Source organism: Austrofundulus limnaeus, unplaced genomic scaffold, assembly GCF_001266775.1.
Source record: "Austrofundulus limnaeus strain Quisiro unplaced genomic scaffold, Austrofundulus_limnaeus-1.0 Scaffold0, whole genome shotgun sequence".
Lineage (NCBI taxonomy): Eukaryota > Metazoa > Chordata > Actinopteri > Cyprinodontiformes > Rivulidae > Austrofundulus > Austrofundulus limnaeus.
The window spans coordinates 5,084,009-5,099,879 of record NW_013952402.1 but is presented as its reverse complement, the minus strand read 5'-3'; the positions used below and the strand labels follow the sequence as shown (position 1 = coordinate 5,099,879).

Here is a 15,871-nt window from a genome sequence, read left to right as displayed (position 1 = left end):
TATATATTCTAGTCTAGTCTATTCTTGAAGGTCTTTAAAGGTAGCCCTGATGGATTTGAGGGGAAGCTCCTACTTTAAGGTTGAAAGTTCAATAACTGGAGTGACCAACAGGCTTCTAGCATGAGCTGATCGACATATTTTACTCTTTGTACACTCAAAAAATGATTTGTTGAATTTTACCTAAACAAGTTATGTCAAGTGGTTCCACACAAATGAGTAAATGGAACAAGAAGTACTTGTGTAAGTCACATTACATTTACTCAACTCGGCTGAGTGGAACCACTTGACATAACTTGTTTAATAAATTCAACAAATCATTTTTGAGTGGATTGGTAGTATTGATCACATATTTGCTAAAGTTAGCCTTTTCTGTTGTGAGTATAAAAACCAAACAATTTATTCTCATGTTAGATTTGGTCAAAGCTTCAAAAAGCCACTGCAGTGGGACCAAAAAGCCAGATGTGGCCCCAGGTTGCAGACCACTGACATAATTTGATGTTAGAATAAAAGTCTGGTGTAAATGGCAGCGGATTTAGAGGCCTGTAATTTTCTAACATCTTTTCCTCATAATTCTGTATTCATCTACGTTTCTTTGTTTCTATATTTAGGGAGACAGGGGAGGCCTTTTAACCCTGCAGAAACGTTGGACGTCCTTCCTCAAATCCAGGCTGACCTGCTCGCTGCCCGAGTACGACTTCCACTTTAACATGCTGCGCAGCGTGTTCGTTATGCACGGCCTCACCCCGAAGGACACGCTCTTCTATGGCATCTTCGGCCTGGAGTGGTGAGTGGGGATTTAGTGTCTGTTCAAGCTCTTTTTGGGGTTACAGGGGGGGCTTTGAGATTGCAGATGTAGATGAGCGAGACTGAGATAAAAAAGCAGCTATCGATTCAGCGAGGCTGTCGGAGAAGTCAGGAGGGGACAGGATGAAAGGAAGAGGTGAAGCACAGCTCAAAGAACTTCATTTCCAAGTAATTTGGTAAGTTAAAGTTTAGGAAAGAAAGGTTCATCAGGAAGGCAGATTTAAAGTTTAAACTGCCGCAGTCAGGATTTCCCTTGCTAATGCTGTGAAATCTGAGATTTCTGTCGCAACAGCAGGCGGTTTGATGTTAGAGGAGGCACTTATTTAACAGTTATCTCCTCTCAAGAGGAGCTACTGTTACGGTTTACACTGCTCATGTTTTATTAAAGAATGAGGTCAATAATAAGTATCGGCAGAGGCTGCCACTTAAATGACTTTAAATAATTAAAGCTGCAAGAAGTCTGCTCCTGATGCATGCTCTTCACACCAGATAGGGCTCGCTGTCAGCGCTGCTCCTCAGATCTGAAACACTTTGCAAATATGTGCGTGATTGGTTTTAGTAAGAGAAGTGATTTTGAGTGGGGAGTTACATACATTGATCTAAAATTATCTCTTACTGCTACCAGAATAATAAAAACAAAAAATATTCTGTTTTGTTGTTCTTGCTCTTGATGAACAATCGTGGTTAGCGAATGCCAGAAAGAAGCATTTTGTTTCAAGTGGCTCGTACCCAGTGAAACCCACTCACTGTGCTGCCAGTTTAATGCCTTTAAAACAAAGCAGCAGCAGTAGGGAAGGTTTGTTGTGCTCAACTCACCTCAGCTCTCACACTGTCCGCAGGCAGCAAACACTGATGTTGTCAATAACAGAGAAGTGTGTTGATTATCAAGCTTCATCAGTGTCGCTGTAGTTCACAAATTAAAACAGCTGTATAGACATTTTATGTGAAATTAACCTACAGGATTGCATATTACCCACCGCCTTTTATGCCACAGATTTAGGACCATCGTATGAGGGGGAAGAGGTGGAGTTGTGGTCGTTTTGATCAAATCTTGTAAATGATGTCATGTATGACCTCGTGTCTTCCTTGTGAGACACTAGTGTTGAGGAGGCTCGGCTACTACCACACCAGATTTTAGCTCAATATCTGAAAAACTGGCTGTGTTAATAACCATTTTTGTGTTTCAAACAGCATGTTGTCTGTGGTGAACATTTGGAAATGGGTTGACCTAGGTCAGGTGGGCAACTTAAATGCTGGAAGGGGCTGCGATTGTTTGTTGACACTACCAGAGGGTCACATAGCGCTGCACGTTTCATACTCAAGTATCACAGTTTTACTCTTGTTTAATAAATATGGATAACATTTAAAGCAATCTGAAGAGCAATGGCCAAAGACACTTTGAGTGTGTGGTTGTGGTTCTGGTACAAAGGTCACAGTTGTTGTTTGTTTGCAACTTCAGTATACTCAAATCTAGCTTTGTGTAGCGTGTTGTTGTGGTGACTTGTATTAAAATCCTTTATAGGAGACTGAACAAATATGTTTGCTATGAAATTCTGTGAACAGATAAGCTTCTTTCACAAGACAGCACAGTCCAGCTGAGTTCCATGCCTCTTCTGGATCCGCACTGTCGGGTTCATTTCTGAGTGCGTACATGTGAGCGTTAACCTCACCTGTGATTTATGAATGGCCAGAGGAAGCTTAAAGATGAACTGGTCTGTGTGGCTGTTGTGAATGAGGCTGTAGTCTACCTCCCAAAACACAAAAAATAATATTAATATATATATTTTAATTTTCACACAAAAGAAGCACTCTAAATGGTTCTTAGGTTCTAAGAGCTGCTTTGAGTGCTTTTATTAAGTTAAAAAAACTTGCAAAAATGTATTAATTCGTTTGTAATTTTATTTATTTTTATTTTATTTTATTTTTGTGTGTGTTTGGGGGGGTGCTCTTTAGCGAGCCAGACAAAAGTCACCCACGGGCCGGATGTGGCCCTCAAGCCATCAATTGCCCCTACCTCACCTAGGTTGACTCCAAAAGTTAATGAATTGTAGATACACATCCAGTAATTACTTTCAGTTTTATTTAAATCTATTGTCTCCTAAATATTTTGCTGACACAGACACTTTTCTGTCGCTAACCTCCACTTTGACATATTTTTGTTCCTCCTTCCCTCCCTGTTCTTCTTCTCAGACATGTATGGTTTCTAATCAGCTTCACAGTCTCTAATAGTGACCCAACACACACACACACACACACACACACACACACACACACACACACACACACACACACACACACACACACACACACACACTTTTTCCATTAGTCTCTCTATCGTTTTTTTACTAGGTGAGCCACTGCTCCACTTTACCTTTTTACTTCTGTCGCTATGAGAACCACAGGTTTACCAGTGTTATTGTTTGTAACTTGTGCTCTGGTCTTTCTCACTGCGCTGCTTGGCGCTCCAAAGGAAAAACGTGAAGGCGTCTGCAGTGTGTCGGTTCTCTCTGCCTGAAGTCCAAACGGCCTTTCAAGGACCCTACATGGAGAACCAGGACTCCAGCTGGAGGGAATATGTCGGGAAGATCCCCAATCCAAGACCTGGAACAGTAAGCACGCTCTCTCACTCACGAGCAGCGGTGCCCCCCTGAGTCTACCAAACACACAACGCTCTTCTGCATTCAAACAGTGGTAAAAGAGCATATGAAGCTATTTCTCAGTAAAGACAAGTAAAAGGAGGTGGAAAAAAAGGGATGAAAAAAGAGGAAAGTTGAGTGTCAGCTTCAAGGATAAAGCTGAAAACACATCTGAAAGCCATTTTTATAACAGTTGTTTTAAACTCGGTGCTTCAGAGCTGCAGCCTTAAAAAGGCCAGGATTTGTTTTATGTGGCAGACGTCACTTTAGCACTTTTCAGGACTTATTGTAACTTTGCTTTTAAAAAATAAAGACACATAGTTATGGATTTGTTGTGAGGAGTGTAAAAACCTCTTAGAGGAGTTAGTTTAAGTCATTTGAGAAGAACAAATAGAGAAGGTAATGAGCTCAAACACACTGTAATCAATGAAAAGTCACATTTTCCCCAAATGTTTGTATTTTTTCCTCACAATCTCTGAAACTTTCCATCCGCCCCACTAATTTTTGAAGCATCTCCCTATTGTTGGGTTGTATTTGTTTATTACCAAATAATTAGCTCATCATTCTCTTCAAGTCCTCCAAATATCACTTTTTCTTTTACTACAGTGTATTACTGATGCCCTCAAGGCCAAGGGCATAAACATCTCCACCTCCCTGCCTGATGACGTGCTGGATTTTGTCCGACGGCATCCTCTGATGTCCAACGAGATCCAGCCTGTAGACAGACGCCCCCTCTTGTTCATGAGGACAACAGACTACACACAAATGGCTGTGCGCACAGTCCAGGGCTTAGATGAGCAAACGTACCATGTTTTATACATGGGCACAGGTGAGAGGGAATCAACAGATTTTGTACTAAATTTCTTGCATGTATAATATTTACATTCTATTTTTTTCTCACCGTGTTTGTGTTTTGTCGCCCAGATGAAGGCTGGTTACACAAAGCTGTCAACATTAAAGGGCAGCTGCACATTATTGAAGAGGTTCAGCTGTTTGAGGAGCCGCAGCCTGTGCTCAGTCTTCTGCTGTCTACGAAGCAGGTAGTCTGACGGTCTGTGATGCTCACGTTTAAAGCTTCATTGCAGGGGCGGAGCTAGAGGGGTGGCCTGGGTGCCAAGTGGATGGGTATCTTGGATTTTGTATTTATATTTAGATTGTGTTAAAGATTGTTCTCTGATACTACTGTACTATAAAAAAATCAGATGTGTATGTTTAAACATGGCTAGATTTAATTCCTTTTTAAAGTTAGCATTAGCATTAGTGGTTAGCTCAATTTGGGCTTAGCATCGGCAATGGACATGTGATCATTCTTAGCTGCTTCACAACAAATTTCCCCTCAATAAGTCTTAAAATGGCTGAATTATAGGCTTTTAAAATTAGCTGTGGTGGTCTTCTTGAATTTTTGATTAGCATTTAGAATATGGCATATATTGTTTTCTAATTTCTAATTCTGTCTAAAAATGGCTAATTAATGTTGCGACTTGCATTCAGCATGTTTTTTTGGCTCATTCTTAGCTACAATCGGATGAAACTTCAGCTCAGTATTTCTTAAAACAGATAGGGTTGAAATGATTTCTCAAATAATTTGAGTAATTCGATTACAAAAAATCCTCGAGGCAAATTATCTGCCTCGAAGCTTCATAAAAAATACATATATATAAAATCAGCGCACTTTTGTCTGCCCGGAATGTTATTTGTGTTATACTACGACGTTAGCACTTCCGCTATCAGTTACAAGGAGGAGGTATATTTTGGCTAACGTTATTTGTGCTGACTAATCATGGTGACCTGGCAGGGTTTTATTAAACAGTGTGTACGTTGTGTGAGTAAAAACAAGACTTACTGTAAATTTGTCAGATAAAAATAAAAGCACAGCAACAGATTGACAGCTTGAGCTGAAACAGGTTATTTGTTGATATTCAGTCCAAGTATCTCATTTAAATTAAGATAAAAGCATATTTCAAGATTTAAAGTATTAATAGAGGCTAGTTGGATTTTTTTTAATTATTTGTTGCTGCTTTTTATGACTTTAGCCTTCATTACTACTGTCCTATTTGTTTGTAGCTAAGCAGTCAAGACTAAATCTTTAAAGGGGAACCCTGCACCAATCTAATAACAATCTTAAAAATATATGAATTTTTTGTTACAATTAACAAGTGAACTCTACAAAACTCAATTGCAGCACCCAAATGTTTATATGTATTACCCATTTTACTTATTAAAATTCTAACCAAAAAAAAAAAAAAAAAATAATAATAATAATAATAATAATAAAAAACTAAAAACAAAGTATTCAGTTTTCCAATCCATAACAATAAATTTACAGCATTTAGATTTTTCTATGATGGTTAAAAATGGTTCAGTGACAGAGTACTTTTAATTAATGCCTCCTCAAACCTCACATACATAAATACAAGTAGCTGGAGCTTAAAATGCATGAATTAATACAACTGGTATTGTAATTTTACTTTGATCGCAGCAGGATCATCAACAAGTGTAGATTAACCTTCACAATATTAAATAATTGTATTTCTCATAAAATAAGCTTAAGTAATTACTGCAGAACATGACAATTTCTTTTATATCCGATTATTTGATTAATTGCCAGAATAATCAATTGATTAATCGATTACTAAAATAATTGTTAACTGCAGCGCTAAAAACAGATAAATTAAAGTAATTAGGAATTAGCTGTGGTGGCCATTTTGAATTTTCAAATGTGGTCCCCCTTAAAAACACCTTGGCCACCCCTGTGCCACCCCTTGCAAAATAGTCTAGCTCCGCCCGTGCTTCATTGTCGCCCTGCTTTAATGAAATCGTCTTTCTCCACCAGATGAGTGTGTACGCCAGCTCTGAGTCAGGTGTGATTCAGCTGCCGCTCTCCAACTGCCGCAGGTACGCTTCCTGCTACGAATGCATCTTCGCCAGAGATCCTGACTGCGCCTGGGACGGAGCTGAGTGCGTGGACGTGATGACGCAGGCGAACAGGTGACAGTGGAAACCTGTGTGCGATCGGATCAGTTGAATGAAGTGTTTGTTGGTGTAGTGTTATTGTGTTGACCTGAGTTACCTGAAGAACCGCCACGCCCTGTCACTCTGTCAACACTCAGAACTGTTGCGTAACCAGGCTGCTGGCAGAAACACAACCCTGCTGTAATAGTAAACATGTTGTGCAGATTTAAGCGTACCGATTAATGTAACAGAGATGCTTTGTCAGTAGCTGTGAACGATACTAGAGATATAAATAAATCATCATCTTTACTCTGTGCATTAACGCGCTCACTCTTTTTCTTCTTTTCACAGATCCACTTTAATCCAAGACATCCACCAAGGCAGAACTGGCTGTGAGAAAACACAATACAGTAAGTCGAAATCTCATCTGAAGCTTGATCGTGCTGCTTTGAAAAAAGTTTGCTTTGACACGTAGAAAGGAGATTAAAAATAGCTAATTTAAAGCTCAAAAGATGCAAAGTTGTCATCGGATGGTGTGAAGGCCTCTTTGAAGGTTGATTATATGGATGGTGTTGGCAAAAAGCTCTCCTCCCTTCTTTAATAACGTCTTTGCCTTCTCTGGAGAGAAATGTGTTTGATATTCAAGGCAGGCAAATGCCTTCTCCCCACTTATCAGTTTCAATCTGCTGAAATGTAACCATCTTCTCCTTCTCTCTCTCCCTCAATGAGGTAATATGATGGCAGCAGTGAAATTGTTTCTAATTGGACCTCTTGCCATGATAAGTCCTATAGATGTTAAGTAATTAGTTTATGTTTCAGATGTTGTCCAGCGGAGCCGCTCTGTGCGGGTTGGCAATGACGTCCTGCTGCAGTGCGAGCTCAGTTCCAACCTGGCGACGCCTCTGTGGATGCTGAACGGTACCGAGGTGCAGGGCTACGATCTCAACTCGGGCTTCCGAACCGGGACGGATGGACTGCTGATCATCAAGGCCCAGCAGGACCAGAGCGGCTTGTACGCCTGTCACGCCATAGAGAACAACATCAAGGTGGCTGTTGTCACCTACAATGTAACCATCGAACTCGATCCAACCCTGCCGCCGGCTGAGCCGACCCACAGCCCCGTTGTAACGCTGCCAGCACTGTCCACTCATTCTTCATCTGAGAACTCCTCCTCCAAGGACCCCCACTCCCCACTCCCCCTGCTGTCGCCTAAGAACATGGAGGTGGTCTATCTGTCCCTCATCACCATCCTGGGCGCTCTGTGCGTGGTGCTCGGCGTGGTCCTGGCTTACTTGGGCTTCTGCTTGCGAGTCGGACAGCGAGGCAAGTACTCGCTGCGCGCCGCCGCTGCAGCCCACCCAAGCAGCAAGAAGAACAGAAAGCACCATAGGAACTCTTCTTCAACGGAGCTAAAGACCATCTCCAGTCACTGCAACGGCAACGGCTTCTATAATGGAGTTTCAAAGCGCCAAAACGCCGATGCTCCAGATGAAGGCCTCCTGTATATCGTCCCCGGTGAGGGTCAGACCTCCCTCAATAAAGAGCCTCCGCCCCCAGCGCCCCCTCTCCCTCCCACCCCACAGTTTTCCCCCCCGGAGTGTGACTTTCCCAACGGGCTGTCAGCGACATTGCCCAGCGTTTTGAGGCGGATGAACGGGAACAGCTACGTGTTGCTGCGGCAGAGCGACTCGGAAAACACATCCCCGCTCTGCTACCCCTTTGCAGATGAGCTCAATAAGATTTTAGAGAAGAGGAAACACACTCTGCTGCTGCCCAGACCTGATGAGAGCTCTGTGTAGAGAGGTGCCGCTCTGTTTTAGACTCCGACTGTGTTCCTAACCTGTGCCTGTTACCATGACTCATCATTGTTGTGGACTAAAGCAATGAAGGAGTCTTATGTACATTTTTTTTTATTTTTCACAGATCCACTTTTAGAAATTCCTGCTTTCTGAACCAATCAGCTGTTTGTCAGTACGAATTACTTATTTCCCAACACAGCACAAATGAAAATGAGAAATCTCAGCGAAGGGCCGGAGAATCAAACAGAAAAAAAAACGTGCAATCTACCTCAACTCAACGCTGCCTAGAGAGAGAGAGAGACGGTCTGAATTATCACACATCTGGGAGGAGCAAAGCAGGATAAACAGGCTCTAACAAGGAGTGTAGGCACATGGGAGCACAGATACATGGGAGATGTTGATTTAAACTGTTGGGCAGCTAGCCACAGCCTGTTTGCACTGACAAGTGCGCCGTTGGCCTATGCATTATTAAAACACGCCGTTCATTCACTTATAAATATTGATAAAAATGGAGGCAGTGCGTAGGGGAAGTCTGATTTTATTTCTAACACATATAAGAGCTTTTATTTTGAAGTTGCAGCTAACCACAGGTAGTCATTGTTTTTCTGATCAGATTGTCGTGGCGATTCCTAATGTCATTTATCTGCTTCACAAGAGACTCTACCCTCTTGTAGACAAGGTCCTCCTTCAAGCAGGTGATATTCCTCGTCCTGCTCTACAGCCTCCGAGACTTTAGCGTGGTTCAGGTTCTGGTTAGAGAGGCCTCCTGTCAGGCAGAAGACGTGATGAGACTTGTTGTCAGCTGTTATTCAAGACGGTGCAGTCTAAGTCTGCTGGAATCTGGAGAGGAACTTCAACAGCAGCAACATGAACAACCAGCTTTAATGAACTAAACCATGATTTTAAAGTAACCTACATACTGTCAGCACATATATCTAACTGCCATGGCAAAATAAAAACACACAACGCAACACACAAGCACTAAAGGGTGAACTGATCATTATTTAGTATCATTAATCATACATTCTAAGCAGTTTTTGTCAAATTAATATATATAGTTTTGTCAAAATAATATAATAAATCTGTAAATAATTACATTAGATATGACATGGCTCTAATATTTGCATGCACAGACTAATATGTTAAAAAGTAAATTATGTCAAAGCCATGCTTTATTATATTTTTTCAATTTTTTTTCTACAAGACAAATATATGCAGTAATTATCAAACTCCTATAATTAAAGAATAATATTAAATAATGATTATGTCACCAAGTGCTGACGGGTTAATATCTTTAGGGTAACTGTCTGTTTAAAGCACTTTAAACACCAGTTTTGATGTGCGTTGGGAAAGTTAATGAACACTATTGTTAAATGTAAGCCCGAAGAAGCTTTTGCCCTTTTCTCTGTGCAACCGTGGAGTCCGTGACTGTGTCCGCAGGACGCTGGTCGACACAATGGATCTAAGAAAAACACTGAATGAGTCCAAACCCCCCGCTGAGTGATGCCCAGCATGAGATGGCAGCACAGACCGGCAGACTGTGGAGCACCGAAAGCATCCAAGGGTAATAGTTTTTCTTTCTTACCAATGCACCTCGAACACGGGGGTACTTAACCAAACAGGCACTTTAAGGCAGGGATCTTGGAGTTAAGAGCCCATAATCACAGCAAACACTGCAAGCTCACTTGTTTGCAGACAGCTTGTTGATGTGACAGCTGTTTATAATTTGCGGGGAAGGTTTGGAGAGTCCCAAATGGAAACATCTGCCGGTGTCTGGTTCACACGAATGCTTTGTCACCGAGGACAAACTTACAGTCTGAGTCAGTCACGTGTGTGAGACACAGGATTTCATTTCCAGAAGTGGATTTTAACTTGTGACTTATATGAATCTCATTAGTGCAGCTCACTTTACTCGTACAGCAGGTTTATTGTTGCGCGGATTTGGTCATTATCTCGTTCAGTCTCGCAAGTTTTATTTTCTGGATGAGTCGCTGCGTCTCCCGTCTGTCAGAGCGTGGCAGTAATTAAGCATTCATCCTGCGATATGCAGACCTCAATGGAGAGCCAGAGCTGTCCCCAGACATTTACACTCTGCTCCAATCTCAAGTTCCCAATTATTTTCTTGTACCCTTGGGCTTGGGATGTGAAGGTTTTTATCATTATTCTGTCTGATAAAATGTAAATGCATGAATAAGTGCACCCTTACAAACAGATTAAGCAATCCTACATTTCAGTAGACATCCTTACTGAAATGAGCATGCTGGTAATAAAAGAAGTGGGGATTTAAATGGCTGGCTTTGACCCTGCTTTTTTAGGTAATACTGTACAAGCCCAATGCCAGTGAAGTTGGGATGTTGGGTAAAACTTATATAAAATGGTGATTTGCAGTTTTTTTCCCCAACTTACTTCTCTGAACATGCTAGATTGTGTCTGATCTTGGAAGATAAACATTGTTAGGCCTGGTTATTACGTGGATGTGAGACCATCTGGGAATGCCAGGCGCTGTTTAAACCAGTCCAGGAGTTGCACTCACATCGGTCACTGTTAGCAGTAGAAAATATTTGACCGTCATAGGTTACCTTCTAGAAGGATGCCATATCAATATATTCAATTAAATACACAACAAAGACGAGATACTTAATGTTCAGACAAATAACTTTGTTGTTTTTTTTGCAAATATTCACTCAATTTGACGTTGATGCAAAACCTTTCAAAAATGCAGGGACAGAGGTATATTTACCACTGTGCTCCTCATTTGGGAACTTACAACACTAATTGTTGAATGTGGAATTCTTTCCCATTCTTGCTTGATGTACAACTTCAGCTGCTCAACAGTCCGGAGTCTCGTTTGTGGTATTTTGTGCTTCGTAATGCTCCACACATTTGCAATGAGAGACAGGTCTGGACTGCAGGCAGGCCAGTCTAGTTTCCTGCACTCTTTTACTACAAAGCAGCGCTTCTGTAACACGTGCAGAATGTGGCTTCGCATTGTCTTGCTGAAATAAGCAGGGATGCCCCTGAAAAAAAACGGCACTTGAGCACCCCTAAAAATGGACTAAAGTCACAACTGATGAAATCCCTAAATTCCTTGCAATTGTACGTTGAGAAACATTGTTCTTAAAATGTTGGACTATTTGCTCAATCAAGCCTCATCCTTGCTTGTGAACTGAGCCTTTCAGGGATGCTCCCTTTTTACATCCAATCATGACATTCACCTGTTTCCAACCATCTATGGAATGTTCCAAACAGGTTATTTTTTTGAGCATTTCTCAACTTTCCCAGTCTTTTGTTGCCCCTGTCCCAGCTTTTTTGGAATGTGTTGCAGGCATCAAATTCAAAATGAGTTAATATTTGCAACAAACCTATAAAGTTTCATCTGTTTGAACATTAAATATCCTGTCTTTGTAGTGTATTCAGTTGAATGTAGGTTGAAAAGAATTTGCAAATCATTGTATTCTATTTTTTATTTATGTTTTATGCAATGTCAGCTTCATTGGAATTGGAGTTATACATTAAAGGGCGTTCTTTGGTTACAGAAAAATTCAAGTGAACTAAAAATCAGGAAGGTTAAAGCAGCTGCAGCACCGTCACTGTTTGCAAAGTCATCTTTTGCCGTCACTTAGATATTTTTCGTCATCCGTCTTGTCTGCAGGTACGATGAGCTCGGGCCGGTCTGAATCCCTCTCAGTGTCAGTCTCATGGAGATCTTCTTTCACCACACATCAGACAGCAGGATCAGCTGCGGAGGTGGGCTTTTAATGAGCAACAGAACAAAATGCACCTTTTGAAAAAAGACATCAAGGCCAAAAGCGAAGAGACATAAACTTCAGAGATTCTTATTTGTCCAGGCGGCTCATCTTTGTGAGCAGACAGTGTCCTCGTCCCTGTTGCAGTGCTGACATGTTGGACCAAAACCTTTTTTTTTTTTTTTTTTTTTGCTGCATGAATCCTTTTTGAGCAGCACCGTTAGAAAAAGAACAAAACCAGCTCATTTTATTCTAAAAGAAAAGTGCCAAGGTTGATGTTTCATTATGCTTCATGAGCCTATTTTTGTTGCAAAACCAGAAAAAAGGAGGCAAATATTTATTTTGTAATTTTGTACATTGTACGTCTTGAAACTAATGTTTGTGTTGTTAAAGTGCCACATGTGAGACAAATCCAATTTCCTGTCGCACAAAAGGTTATAAATAGAAGCACATAAAAGCATGCAGAGGCTGTACCGGCACCACGGAAATGAATCTTTTTATCCAAATAACAGGAGAGAAATACACGGAATTTTGTAGAAATGTCACAATTTTTCTAAGATCTTATAAAAGGGTTGTTCTGCCATTTTCTCACTTTAATATGTACGCGGTCTTTTTAATGTCAGTTTGCATGCAGAACCTTATTTTCCCAGACTAATACAAGACATAACAAAGAAGGCAGCAGTATCCTTCACATTTCACAAATTTAAATAAAAAAATTATACTCTGAACTCTTTTTTTAAATTGTTTTTTTTGTATTTTTATGGTCCTTGTCAAACCAGATTTTTACCATGTTATATTTAAGATAAGGCAGAAAACAGTAAATATTGTTAATTCATCTAAAAAAACAGAGGTGCCTGCTTTGGATAAGGAAGCAGGTCTGAGTTCCTCCAGCATCTCATACACTGTTGTGGAAAATTTATAGAGCTTCATGTCTCCGGACTGAGTCAGAGCCACCACGGCGGTGTTGTTGACAAAAGCCACTCACACTGGGGATGATCCTGTGATGGCATCGAGGTGGAAAATGTGACCTCGGTCGATGCAGCTTTTTGGTGAAACGAGCGTCCGTTTTCACTTCCAATCAAAGCTTTTTGGAGCCTCTCCCTCAGAGTGGATTAATAAACCCCCACAGACTTTTCCATCTTTCAGGTGACCTTCTCTCATGTTTCTATACGAGAAGGCGACACCCAACTTTTACACAATGCTTCAGTTGTTTTATTTCCCCAGCAGCACAAAATAAACTGTAAATAGGAAGTGCCATGCACACAGGGCGACGTGTAACAGAGCCAGCTACCTGCCGTGGTCACAGCCTGACATGAGATGAACAAACCGTCATGGCTGCTCAGTTATTTCTGGAAAGCTGTCTTAGATTTAGCGGAATCAACGAGAGCAGCTTGTTCTGTTGTGTAGAAGTTTAAGCTGTTGTTCTGATCAGATTTGCAGTTTCACCTCTTATTTTATAAATATTAGAGCAGCTTTGGTTGATGACTGAGTGTTCTGACACAAACTGTGTTAAAAATCAGATAATGTGTACAAAAAAAACTATAAAAATACAATATTATTTAAACCTAAAATTAGTACAAAAACACCAGATTAAATACTTACATTCTGAGTTTTGTAAAGCTTAAGCTGTTTTAGTTCATTTAAAGGAGACAAATCCGTCTTTTTCACATTTAAATCCCTCAATGGGGTCTATATAAAGTGAAACTGCAATGCTTTGGTCTGAATTCCTTCTTATTGTAACTCCACAAGCCCCTCTCTCACCCCTTTTCTAAGGTGTGTCTCAGATCAACTCATTTTGAGGCTGTCTCTAAATCCGAACAAGGTGCTTCACAACCGGCCCCCCTTCCAGCTTCCAGAACGGTTCATTCTAGTTTGATAGAGGGGTTTACGACTAACAGAACAGGAACTTTATCTTTACAAGTTAATTAAAAGATGTCAACAAGGGAAGACTTGTCCATCCAGCCTTACATGTTGGAGGCCAGAGTCTGACCCTGAACCAGAGGAGAATGAAGACCATGAAATTGCAGTTGGTAAATTCAGACCTTATTTCCAATTATAAACAATAAAGATTTTAAATATAAACAAAATAAAAAATAATCTAAAAACGAGAGCCTTCCTGAGAGGTCAAAACCATCACTTCAGTTTGACTTTTGTGTTTATTTTTAACACAATAAGCTTTTAAGTGTTTAAATACAAGCAAAACAACTTAATGTGCTGCAAATATAAGATGGTGACAAAACTCAATGTGCTCTCTCTCTCTCTCTGGGAACCACCTGATGTGTTCAAGAAACCTAATCTGAGATTAAAACATTGATTCTGTTCCTTGGAATTATGAAGAGGAAACAATTTGAACTCACGTGTTCTTTCTTGTGCAACTGATCTGTCAAAGTTTGAGAAATGTTTAATGAGGAAAGATGAGCGAGAGGGCTTTTGGTGACAGATGTGAATAAAGACATCAGGGTAACCGTCAGAGCAGACGATATGGAGGTGTAAGAATCTAGTTCTACGTGCGACACTCAGTTATTTAGCCTCCTTTCTTCTGCTTTAACGTTTCCAGCAGCAGATGAGAAACAATGCAGCTTTTATGCATTTGTTGCTGAGAAAAAAAATCGCCAAAAATTCAGGAGACGACAACAAAATATAGCAATTATTTGGCTCAGATCAACACTTTATGTCTCGCCTTTGATCTCCGAAGGCCCCAGTTTCTGTTCTTCCATTCTCCCCGTCAGCCCCTCCTCATGCAAACGTGCCCTGACTGACTCTGCTGGAAATGTCAGAGAGAAAGAGAGAGAAGCGCAGCCTGTTGCTCAAATCTTGACAGTCAGGAGGAATCAGGAGGATCTGTACGCCTCAGTACAGCTGATGCTGATGGAAAGCAAATCACAGAGTCCTTATTGTGAGTCTTTCAATGTGGTCTCACAAGAAAGAAAGAAAAAGAGAGAAAAGCCCGTGTTTGTTCTGTAGAGTTAATAAAAACACTGACACTGTTATATTGTTGTGTATCAACTGTATAGTCAACAAGAATCCACAGAATCAGCTTGATAATAAGCCTGGTTGTGGAGTGCCCTGCTTCACCTTTTTGTCTCTGGAAAACAACACAGATCCTGTTGTCAGTTACTGTCAACAAGCAGCTCCTCCTCTTTCTCCTCCCGGACCGGTTGGACGCCAGAAAAGCCACGCGCCTCTGCTGCTGTCACACGCTCAACAGTCACCCATCAATCAGCTCTGGATCAGCTCCCTCCCCTCGGCTCAACTGACAGACGGTCTGCGTGTCACTCAAACAGGTTGACACATACTGTATCTGCAGACACAATGAAAAGCTGCTCATCCCCTGGAAATCCTCACTACAAAGTGGGTTGATTTCTGAAGAAGATTTCAAAGGGGTTTTGAATTGCTCAATTGTCACATGGAGCTTAGTTTACAAGGCAACAATAGAAGAACAGGCGGTTTTATTGTGGGCATAAAAATACGACCTTTGGTTTCTTTTTAGTGGGAGTGGACGAAGATGCAGAAACTCAGACACGCCCCCCACGAGTGGCGTGTCACCTTAGTCACACCACATTCCAGCTCACCCACACACACACACACACACACCTGATTGTTCCTGCTTCTACTGTAACGACTCTTTCACAACAGATGTTAACAGGTCAAACGTTTTGGTTGCAAAACTCAGTTTCACTTGAAACTTTGTGATATTTTCTTGTATATCTTCTAAAAAAACACACAGATGTTCTGTGCTTTAACTGTGAAGACCAGCAGCTGAGCAGAGGAGACAAATATCACCGTCCTGTGACCTCTGGACTTATTGACAAAGTTAAAAACAGCTACAACGTCTCCCAGACTTTTAAACTGGAAAACCAGAAAAAAGCACCCCTCTCTCTCTCTCTCTCTCTCTCTCTCTCTCTCTCTCTCTCTCTCTCTCTCTCTCTCTCTC

General features: G+C 41.0%; 1 protein-coding gene across 1 annotated transcript in view; it reads left to right on the top strand.

Annotated features, from left to right (window-relative positions):
- LOC106531940 (semaphorin-4G) overlaps positions 1-12,665 on the top strand; it is a 32,040-nt gene extending 19,375 nt beyond the window's left edge. The window contains exons 9-16 of the mRNA XM_014027932.1: positions 609-784; positions 3,275-3,413; positions 4,047-4,269; positions 4,365-4,480; positions 6,274-6,428; positions 6,744-6,802; positions 7,212-9,755; positions 11,844-12,665. Coding sequence (XP_013883386.1) covers positions 609-784; positions 3,275-3,413; positions 4,047-4,269; positions 4,365-4,480; positions 6,274-6,428; positions 6,744-6,802; positions 7,212-8,191 — 1,848 coding nt within the window. The 3' untranslated portion in view covers positions 8,192-9,755; positions 11,844-12,665. The remainder of the gene's footprint in view (positions 1-608; positions 785-3,274; positions 3,414-4,046; positions 4,270-4,364; positions 4,481-6,273; positions 6,429-6,743; positions 6,803-7,211; positions 9,756-11,843) is intronic.
- The last annotated feature ends 3,206 nt before the right edge of the window (positions 12,666-15,871 follow it).